Below are 19,355 nucleotides of genomic sequence, written 5' to 3' on the forward strand. Positions count from 1 at the left end.
GAGCACAAGGTATTTTTAAGCAGTGACACTATTCTGTATGATATGGTATGGTGGATACAGGACATTATGCTTTGTCAAAACCCATGGAATGTACAACACAAAGAGTAAGCCCTAATGTAAACCACAGACTTTAGTTAGTAATAATGTATCGATATTGGTTCATTAGTTGTAATAAATATGTCACACACACGCAAGATGCAAATAATGGAAGAAACTGGGCAGGGGAAAGGAGAGTATATGGGAAATATTAATACTTTCTCTGCAATTTTTCTGTAAACCTAAAACTGCTCTTAAAATAAAGTCTATTTTTAAAAATCAATGATATGCTTCAAAGGAAACTGAATACATGGCATAGAACTTTTTTCAGAACTTAGAGGCAAGGGCTAAAAATAATGAGAAACTCTATAATGAATATAAGCATATTGATCAGGTGTATCTTATAAGCTAATGAGAAAAAATGAGGATTAGAGAAGGAAGCAGATGGTAACAAATAAATCATTAAGAGAGAATAAACAATTTATCCTCATGGGCAAAATCACATATTGGAAGGAGGAGAAGAAGCTGGAGGAGAAAGGGGAGGAAGGCGAGGGTGTGTAGGAGAAGGAGAAGTAGAAGGAGGAAGAGTAAGAGTAAAAGGAGGAAGAGACTTGTAGAGATGCACTTGTACACATTGAGAAATTTTTTAACGGCAAGGCTGAAGAATAAAGAATTGAGTCAATTCAAAGGAATGAAAAAATAAGCTTTGCATTTTAATTATTGTCTGCAACATTAAAAGTAGTAATATAAAAATAATCTATGGAATTTTGAGAAGAAAAGATTGATCCACGGTCAGAGAATGTTTTGTTCATGTGCTGTATTCTTGGCATACAAGATTCAATTGTGAATCACTTCTAAATTATTTCTGGAAAATATTCTTCAAGAAATATTACAAGCCTTTGGCAACAACACAGATAAAACTTCCACAGACTGTCTTCCTAGTTTGTTTACATAGAACTGCTGAATAAAATGTGAACATAAAAATATTTATTTGAGTAGGAGAATGTTTGAGGGCATACATATTAAAAATAAAGGCCGGGTGCGGTGGCTCACGCCTGTAATCCCAGCACTGTGGGAGGCCGAGGTGGGTGGATCATGAGGTCAGGAGATCGAGACCATCCTGTCTAACACGGTGAAACCCGGTCTTTACTAAAAATACAAAAAAATTAGCCGGACATTGTGGCGGGCGCCTGTAGTCCCAGCTACTCAGGAGGCTGAGGCAGAAGAATGGCATAAACCCAGGAGGCAGAGTCTGCAGTGAGCCAAGATGGCACCACTGCACTCCAGCCTGGGTGATAGAGCGAGACTCTGTCTCAAAATAAATAAATAAATAATACATAAAATAAAAGAAAAAGAAAAAAACAAACCATATCATTTATTTATTCCATTATATCCCCCACTACCCACTCTCATTTTCTCCCCTGCTGCATCAGTAGCCAGGTGGATCTGTTTAAGGTGTGTCTGTTGCTGGTATGTCTTTTTGGCAAAATGTATGGAATTTTGGAGATATATATATATATATATATATATATATATATATATAGTGTTATAAAACTCTTTTAAAATTTTTCACTCAAAATTATGTTTTTCTCAATAGTTTACTACAAAAAAATTTTTTTTGAGACAGGGTCTCAGCTTGTCACCTAGGCTAGAGTGCATTGGCATGATCACAGTTCACTGTGGCCTTGACCACCTGGGCTCAAGCCATCTTCCCATCTCAGCTTCCAAAGTAGCTGGGAGTATAGGTGTGCCCAACCACACCTGGCTAATTTTTTTTTTTTTTTTTTTTTGCAAAGATGGGGTCCCACTATGTTGCCCAGCTGGTCTCAAGCTCCTGGCCTCAAGTGATCCTCCCACCTTGGCCTCCCAAAGTGCTGGCATTACAGGCAGAAGCCACTGTGCCTAGCCCTGAAATTGTATAACATAAAGAAGAGTTGGAAGAATTATACAGTAGTCACCCATATATTCTCAGCTTAGATTCTAAAATTGGCAACATTTATGTCTTAGCCATCCATCTAGCTATTTTACTTATCACTTATCCATCAGAACATTAACATTACCCCTACAAATTCCCTCATGACACTTCCCAGTCAGTCTCTAACTCCTTCCCCCAGTGGCAACCACCGTTCTACTTTTCCACCATAAATTTTACCAATTTTAGAATATGAAATATATGGAACCATACAGTAAGTACTCTTCTGCATTACAATTCTTTGAGCATAGTGTTTTTAAGATCCATCCATGTTGATGCACATATCAGTCATTTGATCCTTTTTATTACTGAGTGATGTTCTATTGCATGAATATATGTCTTTGGAAACTTACTTACATTTTAATTGTTTAAATATTTTTATGAATAAAGATCCTGCAGCATACTTATAAAAGTCTTTTTGCAGGCATATGCCTTCTTTTCTCTGGAATAAATATCTATGATTAGAATTGCCTGATGTGTTTAACTGCTTAAGAAACCACCAGATCATCTCCCAAAAGATTAATTTTACACTGCCTCCCAAAATATATGCAATTTCTGATTGTTTTGAATCCTAACAAGCATTTGCTGTTATCTGTAAATTTCTTTTTTTTTTTTTTTTTTTTTGAGACGGAGTTTCACTCTTGTCATGCAGGCTGAAGTGCAGTGGCATGATCTTGGCTCACTGCAACCACTGCCTCCTGGGTTCAAGTGATGCCTCAGCCTCCCGAGTAGCTGGGATTACAGGCACCTGCCACCATGCCTAGCTAATTTTTGTATATTTAGTAGAGATGGGGTTTCTCCATGTTGGCCAGGCTAGTCTTGAACTCCTGACCTTGGATGATCTGCCCACCTTGGCCTCCCAACGTGCTGTGATTACAGGTGTGAGCCACTGCGCCTGGCCTGTTATCAGTATTTTTAATATCTGCCATTCTGGTGGTTGTGTAGTTGTATCTCTCTGAAGTTTTCATTTGCTTTTTCCTGGTGATCAATAATGTCATACTTCTTCACGGGCTATATTAACAATTTGTATGTCTTCCTTTGTAAAGTAACTGTTCAAGCCCATTATAATTGAGATGTTGGGCTCTTTAATATTGTATTGTACAAGTCTTTATATATTCTGGGTGTCAGTCAGTCTGAAATTTGGGCCGAGTTTAATGTAGAATAAGGGGCAATTCTTTGCTTGACATCTTTTTCCCTGGATTTCTTTCCTCACTTTCCAGGTCCCGTGGTCACCTCAATCTCTGTCATCGAGATCTTCAAGCCATTGGAGACTACAGAATCATCCACAGATTCAATGAAACAGGGATCAAAAATATTAAGAAAAAAAAACAATAAAAATTAGTAACACGACAATAAAAATAACACAAATAAAAAACCCAATACAGTATAACAACTATTTACATGGCATTTTTATTGTATAGAGATAGAAATAATTTGAAGTATACAAATAATTTGAAGTATACAGGATGATATGAAAACATTACGTGAGAATACTATGGCCATTTTACATAACAGACTTGAGAATCCATGGATTTTGATATCCATAAGTGTCCCTGAACCAATTCCCCACTGATACCAAGGGACTACTGTATTCAGGATTTTTCACTTAGTTCATGAAGGATATTCATCTGTAGTTTTCTTTCCTTATAATTTTTGTCTGGTTTGGTATTGTCAGCTTAATGCTGGCCTCATGAGACAAGCTGGGGGTGGGTGGGCGTTCCCTTCTCTTTTCGTTTCTGGGTTTATTTACGATTCACATCTTTACTGTTTAGTAGAATCCACCAATGAATTAATCTCAATATTGGTTTTTCTTTTTTTTTTTTTTTTTAAGACGGAGTCTCACTCTGTCGCCTAAGCTGGAGTGCAGTGGCGCAATCTCCGCTCACTGCAAGCTCTGCCTCCCGGGTTCACACCATTCTCCTGCCTCAGCCTCCCAAGTAGCTGGGACTACAGGTACCTGCTGCCACGCCCGGCTAATTTTTTGCATTTTTACTAGAGATGGGGTTTCACCATGTTAGCCAGGATGGTCTCGATCTCCTGACCTCATGATCCGCCCGCCTCGGCCTCCCAAAGTGTTGGGATTACAGGCGTGAGCCACCGTGCCCGGCCTTCTAGTTAATTTTTAATCGCATTTTAAGGTGTGAGCTGACAAACTTATTCAGCATCCCACATTATAGAGTTTCTCTATTGTATGAGATTTCTTATGACTGTGGGTTGTACTTTTCTGTAAAGTTTTACCACAGCTATATCATCTGGCACATTTCTCTTTGGTGGACACACCAATGAATGAAGTTATCACGGAAGAAGTCGCATCCATACCATTTTAGATGGCTGCACTGCCACATCAAGCCTTAAAGATTTAAAAGTTTTGAACTCTGAATTATATTGTTACTTCTGTATATGTACTCCAATGACAATGAAACATATTGCTATAAAATCCCTCCATGCTAGTCAAGATAGCCTAGGAAATGTTGCAGTAACAAAATAAACCACCAAAAATCTCAGTGGTGAGACACAATGAATTTTTATTTCTTACTCTAAAAAGAAATCCAACACAGATCAGATAGTGACCTTCTATCAACCCAGTCTGGAATAAGCAGCCTCCAAGGTCACCTTGGCAGGGATAGAGAAGCCTGAGGATATGTGTAAAGGCTAGACCAGAAAGTGGCTTCTATCACTTTTGCTCACACTCTATTGGCTAGAACTCAATCACATGGGCACATTCTTAACTGCAGGGGTTACTGGGAAACAGAGCCTTATTTGCAAGGAAATGATAAACACAGCACTGCCTCTGCCATATCCTTCAAATACCACTTCTTTAGAGCTTCTCACCTGTGTACAGAATCTCATGGAAAACCTGAGTACTAATGTTCTTTCATAGTAAGAGCATGGGTTTCATTTCTGAGCACACTTTTGAATGTTCTTCATATAGAGAGTATTTTTCTAGTGGGGACTAAAAAATATCTAAAGACTTTGGCTGAACTGAAGACCTTACCATAATCATCCCAATTAGAATTTCCTTCCTGGATACACCCTTTAAAGGAAATTTGACCTTTAACTACAACCACTACCAAAAACCACCCATTTGTCGAGAGTCACCTACTTTGCCATTGCAGCATACAGCAGTCGATGGGAACTTCACAGAAGTTCTTGAAATCCACAATCCTTGCCTGGCACACTCCAGTGCTGCAGGCTGACATCATTGATGAGAGTGTTGCTGTCTTTTGCTCCCCCAGCCCTCCCACAGGCTGAGTAAGCGCCTATCATCTGGAATACAGTGTGGCTTCTGTTTTCCTAATTTAACCCTGACTTACTATGTTTATAATGTTTCTCTCTGCTCACATAGTCTTTGATGAGTCAGAAGGTCCTTGCCATGCTCACAATGTGTGTACTGTGTCTCATCTATATGCACTCTCTGATGGGCAAGGAGGTACGAATTACGACTGAAGCCCTTACCACATGCCTTACACTTATAGGGCCTCTCTCCTGTGTGGACTCTGAGATGAACATGAAGATCTGAATTCCGACTGAAGCCTTTACCACACTCATCACATTTATATGGTTTCTCTCTGTTGTGATCTCTTTGATGTAAGTGAAAATATGAGCTGTAACTAAAGCACTTTCCACACACTTCGCATTTATATGGTTTTTCTCCAGTGTGAACTCTCTGATGAGTGTGAAGAACAGAGCTATATGCAAAATCCTTTCCACACACATTGCATTTGTATGGTTTCTCCCCTGTGTGGACTCTCTGGTGAATGTGAAGGTGTGTACTTTGGCTGAAGCCCTTTCCACACTCACCACACCTATAAGGTTTCTCCCCTGTGTGAAACCTCCAGTGGACTTGAAGAACGGAGCTTGAACTAAAGCACTTGCCACACTCACTGCATTTGTAGGGCTTCTCTCCAGTGTGGACTCGCTGATGGACAAGAAGGTTCGAGCTCTGATCAAAGCCCTTCCCACACTCATCACATTTATAGGGCTTTTTCCCTGTGTGTACTCCCTGATGAATACAAAGAAGGGACCTAAATCCAAACCCTTTCCCACATACGTCGCATTTGTAGGGCATGTCTCCTGTGTGGACTCGATGATGGTTGTGAAGGGAGGAGTTGCGCCTGAAGCCCTTGCCACATTCTTTACATTTGTAGGGTTTGTCTCCCGGGGGGACTTTCTGATATCTGGGAAAGTGTGAGCTCTGTTTGCAGCCCGTAGGCCATTCATGGAACTCATAGGGAGTCTCGCTTGAGTGGGTTTTACAATGAACGATAAGATCTTGGCTCTGAATAAAGTTATTTCCATACTGGTCACATTTATAAGATTTTTCTCCTAGGTGAGCGCTGTGATGGACACAAGGATCTGTATCATCTGCAAAGGCCACCCCACAGTTATTACATGTGAAAGGCTGTGGTACTACACGGGCCGCACTATGTTGTTCAACTGTTGATTTCATACCCAAGTTTTTCCCACAGTCGGGGTGTCTACCAGGGTCCTCTCCTTTACATTCTTGGGACTCATGATGATCACGTGCGGTCCAATTGAGGCTGCCATCATGCCGAGCATGTCTATACAATTTCTCTTCCATGTAAATTCCCTTATATCTTCCCTGAGAGTTCTGGGGCTCAGTCATTATGTTGGCTTTCCTCCACGATTCTGGGGTAAGAACCTGTGTCAGGCCTTGCCATGCTGTGATATCTTGATTTTTGATAATGGCATTTACTACATAGTTTTCATTTTTAGAAATCTGAAGAGACACGCCTGCCCACTCTTCACAGAGGGAAACATCTTCTAAATGTGGGGAAGACTCTTCTTGAAGGTTCATGACATAATCCTGACTCACAGTTAAATCCCGGATCCTTTGTTTCCAAATCTGCCAGCAACGAAGCACTTCTTGCGAAAGGTAACTTAACCCCTTTTCCTGAAGATTCAAAATGTTGTTTTTAATCCCATCTCCTATGAGAAGAAAGAGAATGTGGCTAAGAGAACAAGTCAATCATCTGTCCAGAGGTTTTGAGAAAATGAAATACGATGGGGTGGGAAGTTGTCCCTGTTCTAATTGTGAAACAATTAGAGCCATGGTAATTCTAACCTGTGAGCTGCCAATTAGAAATCAAGTGTTGTAGGGAAATTAAGAGAAATCTTGGCCAGGTGCAGTGGCTCATGCCTGTAGTAGCAACACTTTGAGAGGCTGAGGTGGGAGAATCACTCAAGCCCAGGAGATCAAGACCAGGCTGGACAATATGGTGAGATCCCATCTCTACAAAAAAATTAAAAATTGGGTCAGTTTTGCCTATGATCCCAGCCACTTGGAAATCTGAGGTTGGAGGATTGTTTAATCCTGGGAGGCAGAGGCTGCAGTGAGCCAAGATTGTGCCACTGCACTCCAGCCTGGGTGACAGAGCAAGATCTTTCCACCCCCACGCCACAAAAAAAGAAAAAAAGGAAGTCTTAGGAAAAATTTATGAAGGAAGAAATTCACCTCCCTGCTATAAGAGTAGTCAATAAAAAGCTTTCAATAATCTTGCTACAAAAGGTATGGGAAAGGCTCCCATTTTATGTAGTGTATGTGTGTATGTAAATAATACATATTGATGGAGTGTTTTCTATATGTTGGGCAGAGTGAGGGACCCAAAGGGTCACAAGAGGTTTCAGAAACAAGCAACAAGTCCTATCTCCTGATAGCTTCCCTTCCTTCACATCACTGTCGTATGGAGGACTATCATGTATCTTTGTGTACAACCTGCACAACTGTACATGGTGAGCCTAAAGGGGATGGGGATGAAAAGGCAATGGGGATGAAAATGGGGATAAACATTGTGAAATATGGTCCTGGCATTGTGCGGGGATGCATATGTTAAACTTCTGAGATGAGCTTTAAGATACATCCTTTTTATTTTCCCCAAGGTTCTTTGTCTTCATGAAAAGATAGAAACCACTCAGATCCTACAATCCATTTCCTTAAGTTCTACCCTTTTAAGTTACTGCAGAATCTCAAACAGCCATGACTATGAGAATGGGGAACAGATACTGTGGCACTGTCAATGGCCTGGCACCCAGGGAAGCAAGACTGTGGTATATAACAAACAGGGGCCTGAGGCAGAAGAGGATGATCATATTCTTGGGACCCTAAGATGGGTTTCAAAATGGCATGAATATCATAGTCAAGTCCCACTGAATACCGCTTTGGTTCAAGCTCCTTTCTGGGTTAATTGAAAGTGACTTTAAGTTTATAAAATAGTATCAGGGAAAGGGAGACCATGAGCTGCTCCGAATGGGCTTAAGCAGTGGTTTCCCAATTGTTTTGATTGTAACCCACAGTAAAATCGGCATTGTGACTCAGTAGGAATAGGCACAAGCATCAACACAGACTGGTCACTGAAACAGAAGTTTTATCAGCTGATACTTACATACTATGTGCAATGCACTTTGATAAATTCTTTTGTTTTCTGTTCTATTAATCTACTTTGCTTTTTAAAAATTGCTAGTTATGACACAGTAATTTGATTTCAGGACTCGCCAAGAGGGTTTTATCCTGCAGTTTGAGAAACAACTGCAAGGATATGTAGATTTATGCAAAAGGCCCTGTGTCTACAGTTTACACTTTGGTTTCATGAGGTTATTTATTACAAACATAGGACCTAGGGCCAGATTAGGAGGGCTCAAATCCTAGTTCTTACAAGCAGTTGTGATCGTGGGGAAGTTATTAATTCTGTGACTCAGTTGTTTCATTCATTGATATGGTTTGGCTGTGTCCCCACCCAAATCTCTTCTTGAATTGTAACTCCCATAATTCCCACGTGTCGTGTCCCATAATTCCCACATGTCAGAGCCCCCACACAGAGTCCTTACCAGGGCACTGCCTAGTGGAGCTGTGAGAAGAGGGCCACTGTCCTTCAGACCCCAGAATGCTAGATGCACTGACAGCTTGCACCGTGTGCCTGGAAAAGCCACAAACACACAACACCAGCCCATGAAAGCAGCCAGAAGGGAGACTATACTCTGCAGAGCCACAGGGGCAGAGCTGCCCAAGACCATGGAAACCCACCTTTTACATCAGTGTGACCAGGATGCAAGACATAGAGTCAAAGGAGATCACATTTGAGCTTTAAGATTTGACAGCCCTGTTGGATTTCAGACTTGCATGGGGCCTGTAGCCCCTTTGATTTGGCCAATTTCTCCCATTTGGAACAGCTGTATTTACACAATGCCTGTACCTGCACTGTACCTAGGAAGTAAATAACTTGTTTTTGATTTTACAGGCTCATAGACGGATTAGACTTGGCTTGTCTCAGATGAGACACTGGACTGTGGACTTTTGAGTTAATGCTGAAATGAGTTAAGACTTTGGGGGACTGTTGGGAGGCATGATTGGTTTTCAAATGTAAGGACATAAGATTTGGGAGGGGCCAGGGGTGGGATAATATGGTTTGGCTGTGTCCCCACCCAAATCTCATCTTGAATTGTAACTCCCACAATTCCCATGTGTCATGGGAGGAACCCAGTGGGAGGTGATTGAATTATGGGGGCGGGTTTTTCCTGTGTTGTTCTCATGATAGTGAATGAGTCTCATGAGATCTGATGGCTTTAAAGAGGGGAGTTTCCAGCTGGATGCGGCGCCTCATGCCTGTAATCCCAGCACTTTGGGACGCCAAGGCGGGCGGATCTCGAGGTCAAGAGATTGAGACCATCCTGGCCAACATGGTGAAACCCCGTCTCTACTAAAAATACAAAAATTAGCTGGGCATGGTGGCACATGCCTGTAGTCCCAGCTACCCAGGAGACTGAGGCAGGAGAATTGCTTGAACCCGGGAGGTGGAGGTTGCAGTGAGCCAAGATAGCACCACTGCACTCCAGCCTGGCTACAGAGCCAGACTCTGTCAAAAAAAAAAAAAAAAAAAAAAAAAAGGGGGCAGGGGGCGGTTCCCTGAAGAAGCGCTCTTCTCTTGTCTGCCACCATGTGAGACGTGCCTTTCACCTTCCACCATGATTGTGAGGCCTCCCTAGGCATGTGGAACTGTAAGTCCAATACACCTCTATCTTGTAAATTGCCCAGTCTTGGGTATGTCTTTATCAGCAGTGTGAAAACAGAGTAATACATCATAAAAGGGGGCTAATAACAGTAACTATCTGTATTAGTCCATTCTCACGTTGTTAATAAAGACATACCCCAAACTGGGTAATTTATAAAGGAAAGAGGTTTAATTGACTCATAGTTCCATATGGCTGGGGTGGCCTCACAATCATGGCAGAAGGTGAAGGAAGAGCAAACGGACGTCCTACATGGCGGCAGGCAAAGAGAAAGCCTGTGCAGGAGAACACCCATTTATAAAACCATCAGCTCTCATGAGACTTATTCACTCTCATGAGAACAGCATGAGAAAGACCCCTGCCCCATGACTCAGTTGCCTCCTACCAGGTCCCTCCCACAACATGTGGGAATTATGGGAGCTACAATTCAAGATGAGACTTGGGTAGGGACATAGCCAAACCATATCTCTATCTCATAAACTAAACTTAGGTAACACATAACTGTATATGAACCTCTGAGAAATAAAAATGAGGTTAGATATTTATCAAAAAGTAATCAAATAAACCAACACTTAGATTACACTTACTACATACCAGTAAGTGTTGGCTATTGTAACTGCCAATGAAATCAAAGTTCTCCCTTGGTTCCTTTAACACTGGTTTATCCAAAACATTGGATAAACATTGATTTTTCTCCAGAAGCAACCAATAGATCAAGGCCGTTGGTGATGTGTGAATTTTATCAGTCTCATTCTGAGAAATATGAGGAAAGAATGAGAGCCTAAATGTGTGAGTAGGGAGGGAGGGGTTACTACCTGCACTGAATGCCCACAGGCCAGGGGTATGAGATTTGGGGAGAGCTCCCTCACATCACAAGGGGCCACATCCTCACATTGATCTGTAAAAGCTCATTAACTGCAGAGTTCTAACCTGCACATGAATCTCTTAGGATTTTTCTTTCCAGTGGCCAATGCATCTTTTTGTGATCTAACTGGAATATTCTATCTGGTTTGAAATGATGATTTGAAGAAACAGGTTCAGTGGTCTGATGCTCAGTTACTCACCCACTGAGATAAGGTTCCTGAAGTTTTCCAGCATCACATCTTGGTACAGGTTTATCTGGGCTTTATCCAATAGTGCCAGCTCTTCCTTGGTGAAGACAACAGCCACATCCTTGAATGTCACCCTTTCCTAAAACATCAACCACACGCCACATCAATCATCCACACAAATGACTGGTCTTAGTCTGTTTGGGCTGCCTTAATAAAATACCACAGTCTGACTAGATTAAACAAAATAAACTTATTTCTTCCTGTTCTGGAGGTTGGAAAGTCTAAGATCAAGTACCACCAAGATAGGTTTCATTCAGGTTTCTTCTCTTGGCTTGTAGACAGCTGTCCTCTCACTGTGTCCTTACGTGGCATAGGGAGAATGACAGCAAGCTGTGTTGAGTCTCTCTCATAAGGACACCAATCCTGTTGGATCAGGGATTCCCAAAGGACAATATTAATCAAATTATAAAATATGGCCCAGGAAACAGGCGCAGATAAATCTACACTAAGGTGTTGTGCCAATACATAAGTCTAGTAGTGTTCCATGAGTTCATTTCTCATCACACACCAAGATTTGGTATTTTCACTTTTTCATGGCAGATTAATCTATTTTTATCATGTTAAAAGGAACTAAGAAGACAGGGTAACTAAAAGTATTGGCCCCTAGATTCAAAAAACACAAAAGAGAAAAGGGAGATTAGGATAAATAAGAACACTTCGATATCAACTAGGTATTAAAAAATAGTGGTATCAATGTGAAATTTCTTGAGTATGTTAGCAGTAATGTGGAAATGTAGGAGAATGCTCTTATTCTTAGGAGCTATAAGCTGAAATATTTAGGGATGAATTATAATGATGCCTGCAATTTATCCCCAAGTGGGTCATCAAAATAAAATATAGATATGTGTGTGTATATACGTATATTATGCATATGTTTGTGGGTGATTCTGAACAACTGGTGAATCAAGGTGAAGATTACACATTATGCTATTCTTTCATCTTCCTGATAAATTGAAATTTCTCAAAATAAAAGGATGTGGGGAATAAGCTGATATTAATAACCATCTCCTAATCAAGAAACCAATTTTTACATAAAATATTTCTATCGCTGCATATATCACACTGCTCAGAGTTAAGTATTTACAGATATGTTCTCTCAATAGACGCTGCATCTCTAAATAAAGCAGAGCTTTCAAACAAAAGTTGTAAGCAGTTACAAAGGACTTCACAAGGAATATGTTACTAACAATTGTCCAACTACCAAAATCTGACAATGATTAAAACCAAAATCTAGGGGAGTCAGCACTGTTGTCCTAATAGCACCACTCTCTCAGTAGCACTACTGTTAGAGGCAACAAAATTGAATTGGAGTTAACCATTCAGGAAATACAGATACCCTGAAGCCTGCTTGGGGTGTTCCAACGTAGGGAGAAGGGGTTAGGAATAGAGGTTCACCCAGCATACTCCCCATTCTCCATTCTCTGCCTCAACTATAGAGCCTGGGAAAATAAAACACTCATTTCTCCACCACCCTTGTAGCTGGATGGATCCCTTGTAGGAATCCTAGGCAGCGATTGTCACAGGATACAGGTACAAGGACAACCCCAAAATATTAAGAAACCAAATTTTATAAACTAATAAACACATGCAAAAATCTTTAAATCTTTTCTTCTATGAAGTATTCTTGTAAAACCATCTATGAAGTATTCTTGTAAAACCTTAAACCTAAATCTATTCAAGCATCTGGTGCTTCCACTTACAAGAAATACTGTGGATAGAATAACACATTGAAAGACACCAAAAGGAAGCAAACAAATGCATTCCAAATGTAGGAAAGAACACAGGACACCAAACTTGGTTTCTACAACAAGTTAATAGCAGGAGAGAATAAAGTAGAGGGGCAGATTTCTCTGGATTAAAAGAGATTATGAGATGTAACAACCAACTATATGATAGTATAGACCTTGTTAAGATCCCATTTGAACAAACTAACTGTTAAAAAAAATTTTTTTTAGATAATCAGGGAAATTTGATTATTGTCTGGGTATTAGATAATACCAAATAATTATTGATTATCTCATTAGTCCATTTTTAAGGAAATATATACTGAAATACATAGAGAGTGTGGTAAATTAGGTTGCTGTTTAGAAATATCCTCTTCCATGCTCTCCAGTCCCACTAAAGGACCAGAGTGTGTCTCCTTACCCCTTTAGTTTGGACTTGGAATGGAACTTGCTCTGGCTACCAAAATGAAGCAGAAGTGATAACGTGCCAGTTCTAAACCTGGGCCTCGAGAGATCTCACGTGTCCACTTGCTCTCTTGCCCCTCTTCTTCACTATGAGGACACACCCAAGCTAATCAAAACCAGCAGAGTGCTACCAAATATTCATGGCATTGGTTTTAGGTCCAGGAGATAACCATTGAGGACGCTGTTATAGGAGGCTGGAAAAATGGTGACCTGGGTGATGTAGTGGTGAATATTTGGTAAACTGTTGCTGTAAGTCAGAAGATAGAAAATGGACATAATGAATCTTGGACTTGGGCAAGATGGTTTCTAGGCAGAAGGATAAAAGTGTGAGCTCATTCATTTTAGTTGCATATATAATAAGGTACTATACAAGAGTGAGGTACTCAGAGAAAAACCAATACAGTGTGAAATAACATGCCTCTTTAAAATACTTTGGGAAAGAAAAAACGGAAAAAGAGATTAAGCAAATCTCTTTGGCAAAAAGTTAATTGTTGAAACTGCATGATGGGTACTGCAAATGGAGGATCATAATACCATTTGCTCTTTTTGTGTATTTTCATAATTAATTTTTTCATGATTAAAAGAAAATCCTTCCTCCACACTGTGATGGTCTTTTTAATGTGTCAACTTGGCTAAGCTACAGTCCTCAGTTATTGAATCAAACACTAATCCAGGTATTGCTGTGAAGATAATTTATAGATGTGATTAAAGTCCATAATCAGTTGACTTTAAGGGAGATTATTCTAACTAATCTGAGTATGTCTGATTCAATAAACTGAAAGGTCTTATGAGCAGAACTGAGGCTTCCCTGGGAGGGGGAGAAATTCCCCCCACAGACAGTAGCTTCAGTCTGTCCAAGAGTTCTGGCCTACCCTTCCTGATGGGCTGCCCGGTAGATTTTGGACTTGCCTAGTTAGCCCCCATAATCATATAAGTCAATTCCTTACAATAAATCTCTTAATATATATCTCTTACTGGTTCTGCCTTGCTGGTTGAACTCTGACCAATACATACCCATTCAAATATTGCTACTTATTCAACTAGACCAGTGACATTTAGAGTATGGTCATGTATATGCTGCCCATGCACTCGGATGCTGTGGCAACACCAAACTGCTATAAAAGTTTCTGAACTTACTCTTAATTCTTTTTCCCTCATGGGGCAGTGACAAGCAGTTCATGGACTGGTACTGGTACTGGTACTGGTACATGAACCACACTTAGAGTAGCACCAAAGCAGACATCTTGAAATCTGTGAGTTATTTCTTCACTTCTATAAAGGGAGTCAAACCGCCTGCCTCACAAAGTCATTATGAGCAAGATAAAGTACCTAATACATAGCAGTCACTCAAAAAATGCTGACCTCCTTTCAGAAAACAGAAGTGTCTGGTTCCTCACAATGAACAGTATATTTAAAGAGAAAGAAACCCTTAACTTACCTGGAACTTCATCATATCGTCTTCCTTTTGGAAAGGGCAGGATTCTGGAAAAGCAGAACTGCAAAGAAGAAAGAATCCATGAGATCATGGATTCAACAAGTTATGAATGAACATTTGTTCCTTCCTTATCTGTAAAAGTTTCTCACAATTTCTCCACTCCCTAGATGTCATCTCTTCTCACTCTGAACAGACTGAACTCTCACCTTCTCAAGACTTCCCTCAATTTGGCCCCAGTCCCTCAATCTCAAACCACTGTGTAACTCCTCTCTCTCTCCTCAAGGTTTTGGGTCAAAACCTGCACATTCTTTTCCTTTGCTCAGACTTGTGAATGAACTGACATAATCTACATCTGAATTTCGCAGGAAAAGAGGCCCCAGAATTGCTGATTAAGGGAGCAATCTCAGGGCTGGGCACACTGGCTCACGCCTGAAATCCCAGCACTTTAGGAACCCAAGATGGGTGGATCGCTTGAGGCCAGGAGTTCGAGACCAGCCTGGCTAACATGGTGAAACCCTGTCTCTACTAAAAATACAAAATTAGCTGCCTGTGGTGGCGGGCGCCTATAATCCCAGCTACTCAGGAGGCTGAGGCAGGACAATCACTTGAACCTGTGAGGCGGAGGCTTCAGTGAGCCGTGATCGCACCACTGCACTCCAGCCTGGGCAACAGAGACAGAGTTGTCTCAAAAAAAAGAAGAGAGAGAGGAGAGAGCAATCTCAGGATGACAGGGACCTTCTGCTATTTCCACTTTTCACATGCAAGACTTGATTTTGTATGGCTAGGCCTGTGGTCTAAAAAACTTGAGGTTAGCCAAGATATACAAATTAAATCTCAATTTCTATTATTATGTTAATCAATAATACAAATTTTTAAACATCTACACCTTGACTCTTGGCTTCCTAAACTATCTCTCCAGCACCCATTCTATCCCCTGCTTTTGCAAATATTGATGACACACCTATGACATAAAAGACACATCCTCTGCTCTGGAAATGCTCACAGTATACTGAACTATAAATGTTCTCAGACTGCAGGTAGTCCAAAGTAGGTAGACACAGACCTTCTAAGCTTGCCACTTCATATACACTAAAGCCCCTTCCTGTTCTGCTTTTATCAGTGGATTCCCTTGCCAATTAGCTTCCAGTTGGGTTCAGCCAATGGGGAAAGCCAGCAAGAGATCCAGAGAAGGGACAAGAGTGAAGTCAGGATATTTACCCCCCCAGGTAAGCTGTGGAATGGCTGTGTTCCATATCCATTTACCAAAGGTCATGGTCTCCATCAGGCAGCTGTCATCCCATAAATCTTTCTTCAGGTTTTAGTGACTGCCTCCTCACTTAGCCCTTCAGTCCTAAAGGCAGTAAGTTATCCTGCTATCACTAGTTCTGAAATATTGCAATATCCTTTGTTGATTACCACAGCCTGCCTATAACTTTATAGATTGTGCCTTTATTAAGCTCTTCTCAAATTACCCAATTTGAGTGTTCTATTTATTTTTTATTGGGATTCCATCTGATAAACCCTGTAAACACAATTGTCTCTGGCCTTTGTGGAGAAACTTAGTGTATAAAATTGCCACTTTAGGTACTGTGGAAACTGCAAAGATTAAAAAATAAAAGCCCAAAACCACGTTTCTGCCTTCTCAGATAGTGCTTTTCAGACTATCTGTGATAAAGTGATAAAGTCTGTCACAGACTGATATTTTGGTAAGATACAGTAAAAAGAAATTACTGGAAAAAGGAAATTAAGAAGGTATGCAATTTAAAGCCCAATTGTTATTATTATTAATAACAATAATAATTGTTAATCGATAAGACAAAATTTTAAACATTTGCACTCAAGTTCTCAAATTATCTGGTCACAGACCAACATCATTTATTGGCACTGGTCTGTTGGCTACCCTTTGAATTGCAGCTCACAGGGTTATAAAATCAGATTAAAAGACTATGAAATGTCTTTTTGGTAAATCCTTGGACTCCTTTTCTCTCCTTTCCTACCTTTAAGAGACATCATTAATCACATCTTATTTGGGGTTCCAACAAAGGGCAAAATAAGGAGTATTCAACTCATCAGTACAGCATGAATTACATCGTTTTACAATAATTAAAACCTACCAAGAAAACACTCCTCCTTTCCCCTGTCAAAAAACTACAAATCCTAAAAACAAAAATAGCCAAGCTATAGTCTTTTATCCACTGCACTTGGTAAGGATCTTATCATTTAACAAGCACTCAATGTTTCTCGATATTAACAAATGCAGAGATAGAATTGGCTTGGATATTATACATTAGATGCATTTGCAAAGACATAAACTCACCTTCTACTTCCAGTACCTGTTCTCACTTAAGAGCCAAAAATGGGACAGGTTTATTTTCAAGCACACATCTACACACATGCACTCACACATATATGGTTGGGGGTTTGGTTTCCTGAATTTCTGGCTTCAGACACTACCTGCCTGTATCAAGTCAGGGCCATGGCAGGAACCAGAATGGCATATTCAAATTTGAGGGGAATTTAATAAACAGATGGCTTACAATGGTGTTGGCTGGGGGTAAGGAAATCACAGTGGATAAGGCTCTATCCTGGGAAGTGACAGAGAGGTGCTATTATAATACCTGGGCCTTAAGAGGTAAGGGGAGGGAGCAGTCCCTGGAGCCAGGAACTGAGAGGACCATGTGGCCAGGGCCACCCAAACCATGATCTGTTGTTAGAAGGGCAGCTAATCTGTGACAATCCTGCAGAGAGAGAACTGGGGGACAAGATACTCCAAATCACAATTCTTCCTCTCTCCAAACTTTTCTGTTGAGACTTCCCATTGGCCAAAGACAAGCAAGGCCAGAAGGCAATTGTGGCCTTTCAGGGCAGACAGCAGGGGAAAAGGTGGGGCAGCCAAAGACATGGGGCACATGGCACCTCAAGACTCTTGTTTTTTCCCTACCTACCAAAGTCCACACAGCTCTCGCACACAAATGCCTTTCTCATCCTTCAACCTGACAACTACTCTGATCTGAGGAATGCATCAGGAATGAGACCAGAAGCCCATATCAACCTCTTCAGGGAATGAGGACCTAGAGGAAAAGTGCAGCTGAATCTGGAACTGCAATCGCCCAGAAACACAATCAGAAATGTAATAAATCCTGCATTACACCTAAAATAATTAACACAAATTCTCTAACTTTATCAAATATACAGAGAGCGTTCAAACTTCAAATTTGTTGAGTGCAATTTAACAACTTATATTTGCTCATCTGCTTTATAATCCTCAAAGTCCCTACTCCCTGGCTCACAGCATGTGAGGTGAGAATGGAGTTAATAATTTGGGGCAGTTCTTTTCTTTTCTTTTCTTTTTGTTTTTTTTTTTTTTAGACGGAGTCTCGCTCTGTCGCCGAGACCCGGAGTGCAGTGGCGCGATCTAGGCTAACTGCAAGCTCCGCCTTCCGGGTTCACGCCATTCTCCTGCCTCAGCCTCCCGAGTAGCTGGGACTACAGGCGCCCGCCACCACGCCCGGCTGATTTTTTGTATCTTTTTTAGTAGAGACGGGGCTTCACCGTGTTAGCCAGGATGGTCTCGATCTCCTGACCTCGTGATCCGCCCACCTCGGCCTCCCAAAGTGCTGGGATTACAGGCGTGAGCCACCGCACCCGGCCTGGGGCAGTTCTTTTCAAAATAAATTCGGTGACATTAAACTCCAGAGTTATTACGGTCTGAGTTGTTTCTTTATTGCCAGAAGCCAGAACCTCTGCCCTGACGTTAGAAATGCCCCGCTGGAGTCAGAGCTGCCAAAATCCAGAGTTCAGACCCAAGACAACTCCCCCTCCAAGAACCTAGGGGTGCTGAGCCAGAATCGCCCCCACCAAACTGAGCGAGAACAGCCCAAACCATCCTCTATACCCACAGACACGCTGATTAGGCAAATCCCTTATCCCATTCAGGGACGCACAGACCCAGCCATTACTCCTGAACCCTGAGCCAGCGCCCCCCTGCCCTCATCCAGAGATGCACATCCCAAGACTGACACTAAGCTTCGACCCGAGGACGCACAGCGCGAGTCGCTGTCACGAAACATGAAGAAGATGCACTGTTTTCTCAAACCCAGGGCTGCTCCCCAAACCGAGCCCAAGCTCTCCCCATCCCATCCCAGGTGGGTCGCGCCGCTGAACTTCCCCAGCCTACCCCACCCACGAGGCCTTATCATTGGTCACCAGTCCCCTCTTCCACTTCTCCTACTTCAGTCCACAGGGACGGGTCACAGCTGCACATCCGACACCCCTACTCCTGGCTACGCCTCCAAGAGGGGCGCGGTCCAGGCGGGACTCACCCCAACATCCCAAACAATGTCGCCTGCAGCGTGCGTCCGGTACCACGGCGCATGCGCTAGGAGGCCTATGGACCACAATCCCCAGAAAGCCCGGCGCGCCGCTGTGACCATTCGCAAGGCTACCCGGGTGAAGTCAGGGGTTGGCCGGAAGTCCTTTGACTTCCGTGCATTCGTCTAAAATAATGGCAATCATAATAACGATAAAATAATGAAATGTAAAATAAATCACTAATGAAATGTTAAATAAATCACTATCAACGATGA

The 19,355-nt window shown here is 41.6% G+C and overlaps 1 protein-coding gene across 5 annotated transcripts; it reads right to left on the reverse strand.

Annotated features, from left to right (window-relative positions):
• Positions 1–3,813: 3,813 nt before the first annotated feature.
• Positions 3,814–19,151, reverse strand: LOC105463820 (zinc finger protein 285). 5 transcript variants are annotated; one of them, XM_011711160.2, is made up of 4 exons: positions 19,092–19,151; positions 14,773–14,830; positions 11,098–11,224; positions 3,814–6,958 (listed from the first exon to the last, which is right to left on the reverse strand). In XM_011711160.2, exons 1-4 carry the CDS (start codon positions 19,142–19,144, stop codon positions 5,328–5,330), a joined length of 1,869 nt encoding a protein of 622 aa, XP_011709462.2. In that variant the 5' UTR covers positions 19,145–19,151; the 3' UTR covers positions 3,814–5,327. The 5 variants fall into 5 exon arrangements, with proteins under 5 accessions (XP_011709462.2, XP_011709465.2, XP_011709464.2 ...); XM_011711163.2 differs by lacking the exon at positions 19,092–19,151 and adding an exon at positions 19,001–19,085; XM_011711162.3 differs by lacking the exon at positions 19,092–19,151 and adding an exon at positions 18,947–19,036.
• Between the last annotated feature and the right edge of the window lie 204 nt (positions 19,152–19,355).

This window comes from Macaca nemestrina, chromosome 20, assembly GCF_043159975.1.
Source record: "Macaca nemestrina isolate mMacNem1 chromosome 20, mMacNem.hap1, whole genome shotgun sequence".
In the NCBI taxonomy this organism is placed as follows: domain Eukaryota; kingdom Metazoa; phylum Chordata; class Mammalia; order Primates; family Cercopithecidae; genus Macaca; species Macaca nemestrina.

What these genes read in the sequence shown, in the direction of transcription:
- LOC105463820 (XM_011711160.2), bottom strand. Translation starts at nt 19,144, where the DNA reads ATGCGCCGTGGTACCGGACGCACGCTGCAGGCGACATTGTTTGGGATG. An exon ending in ACGATATGATGAAGTTCCAG is followed by an intron (nt 11,225 to 14,772) that starts GTAAGTTAAGGG and finishes TTGATGTTTTAG; the next exon opens with GAAAGGGTGACATTCAAGGA. An exon ending in CAGGAACCTTATCTCAGTGG is followed by an intron (nt 6,959 to 11,097) that starts GTGAGTAACTGA and finishes TTCTTCTCATAG; the next exon opens with GAGATGGGATTAAAAACAAC.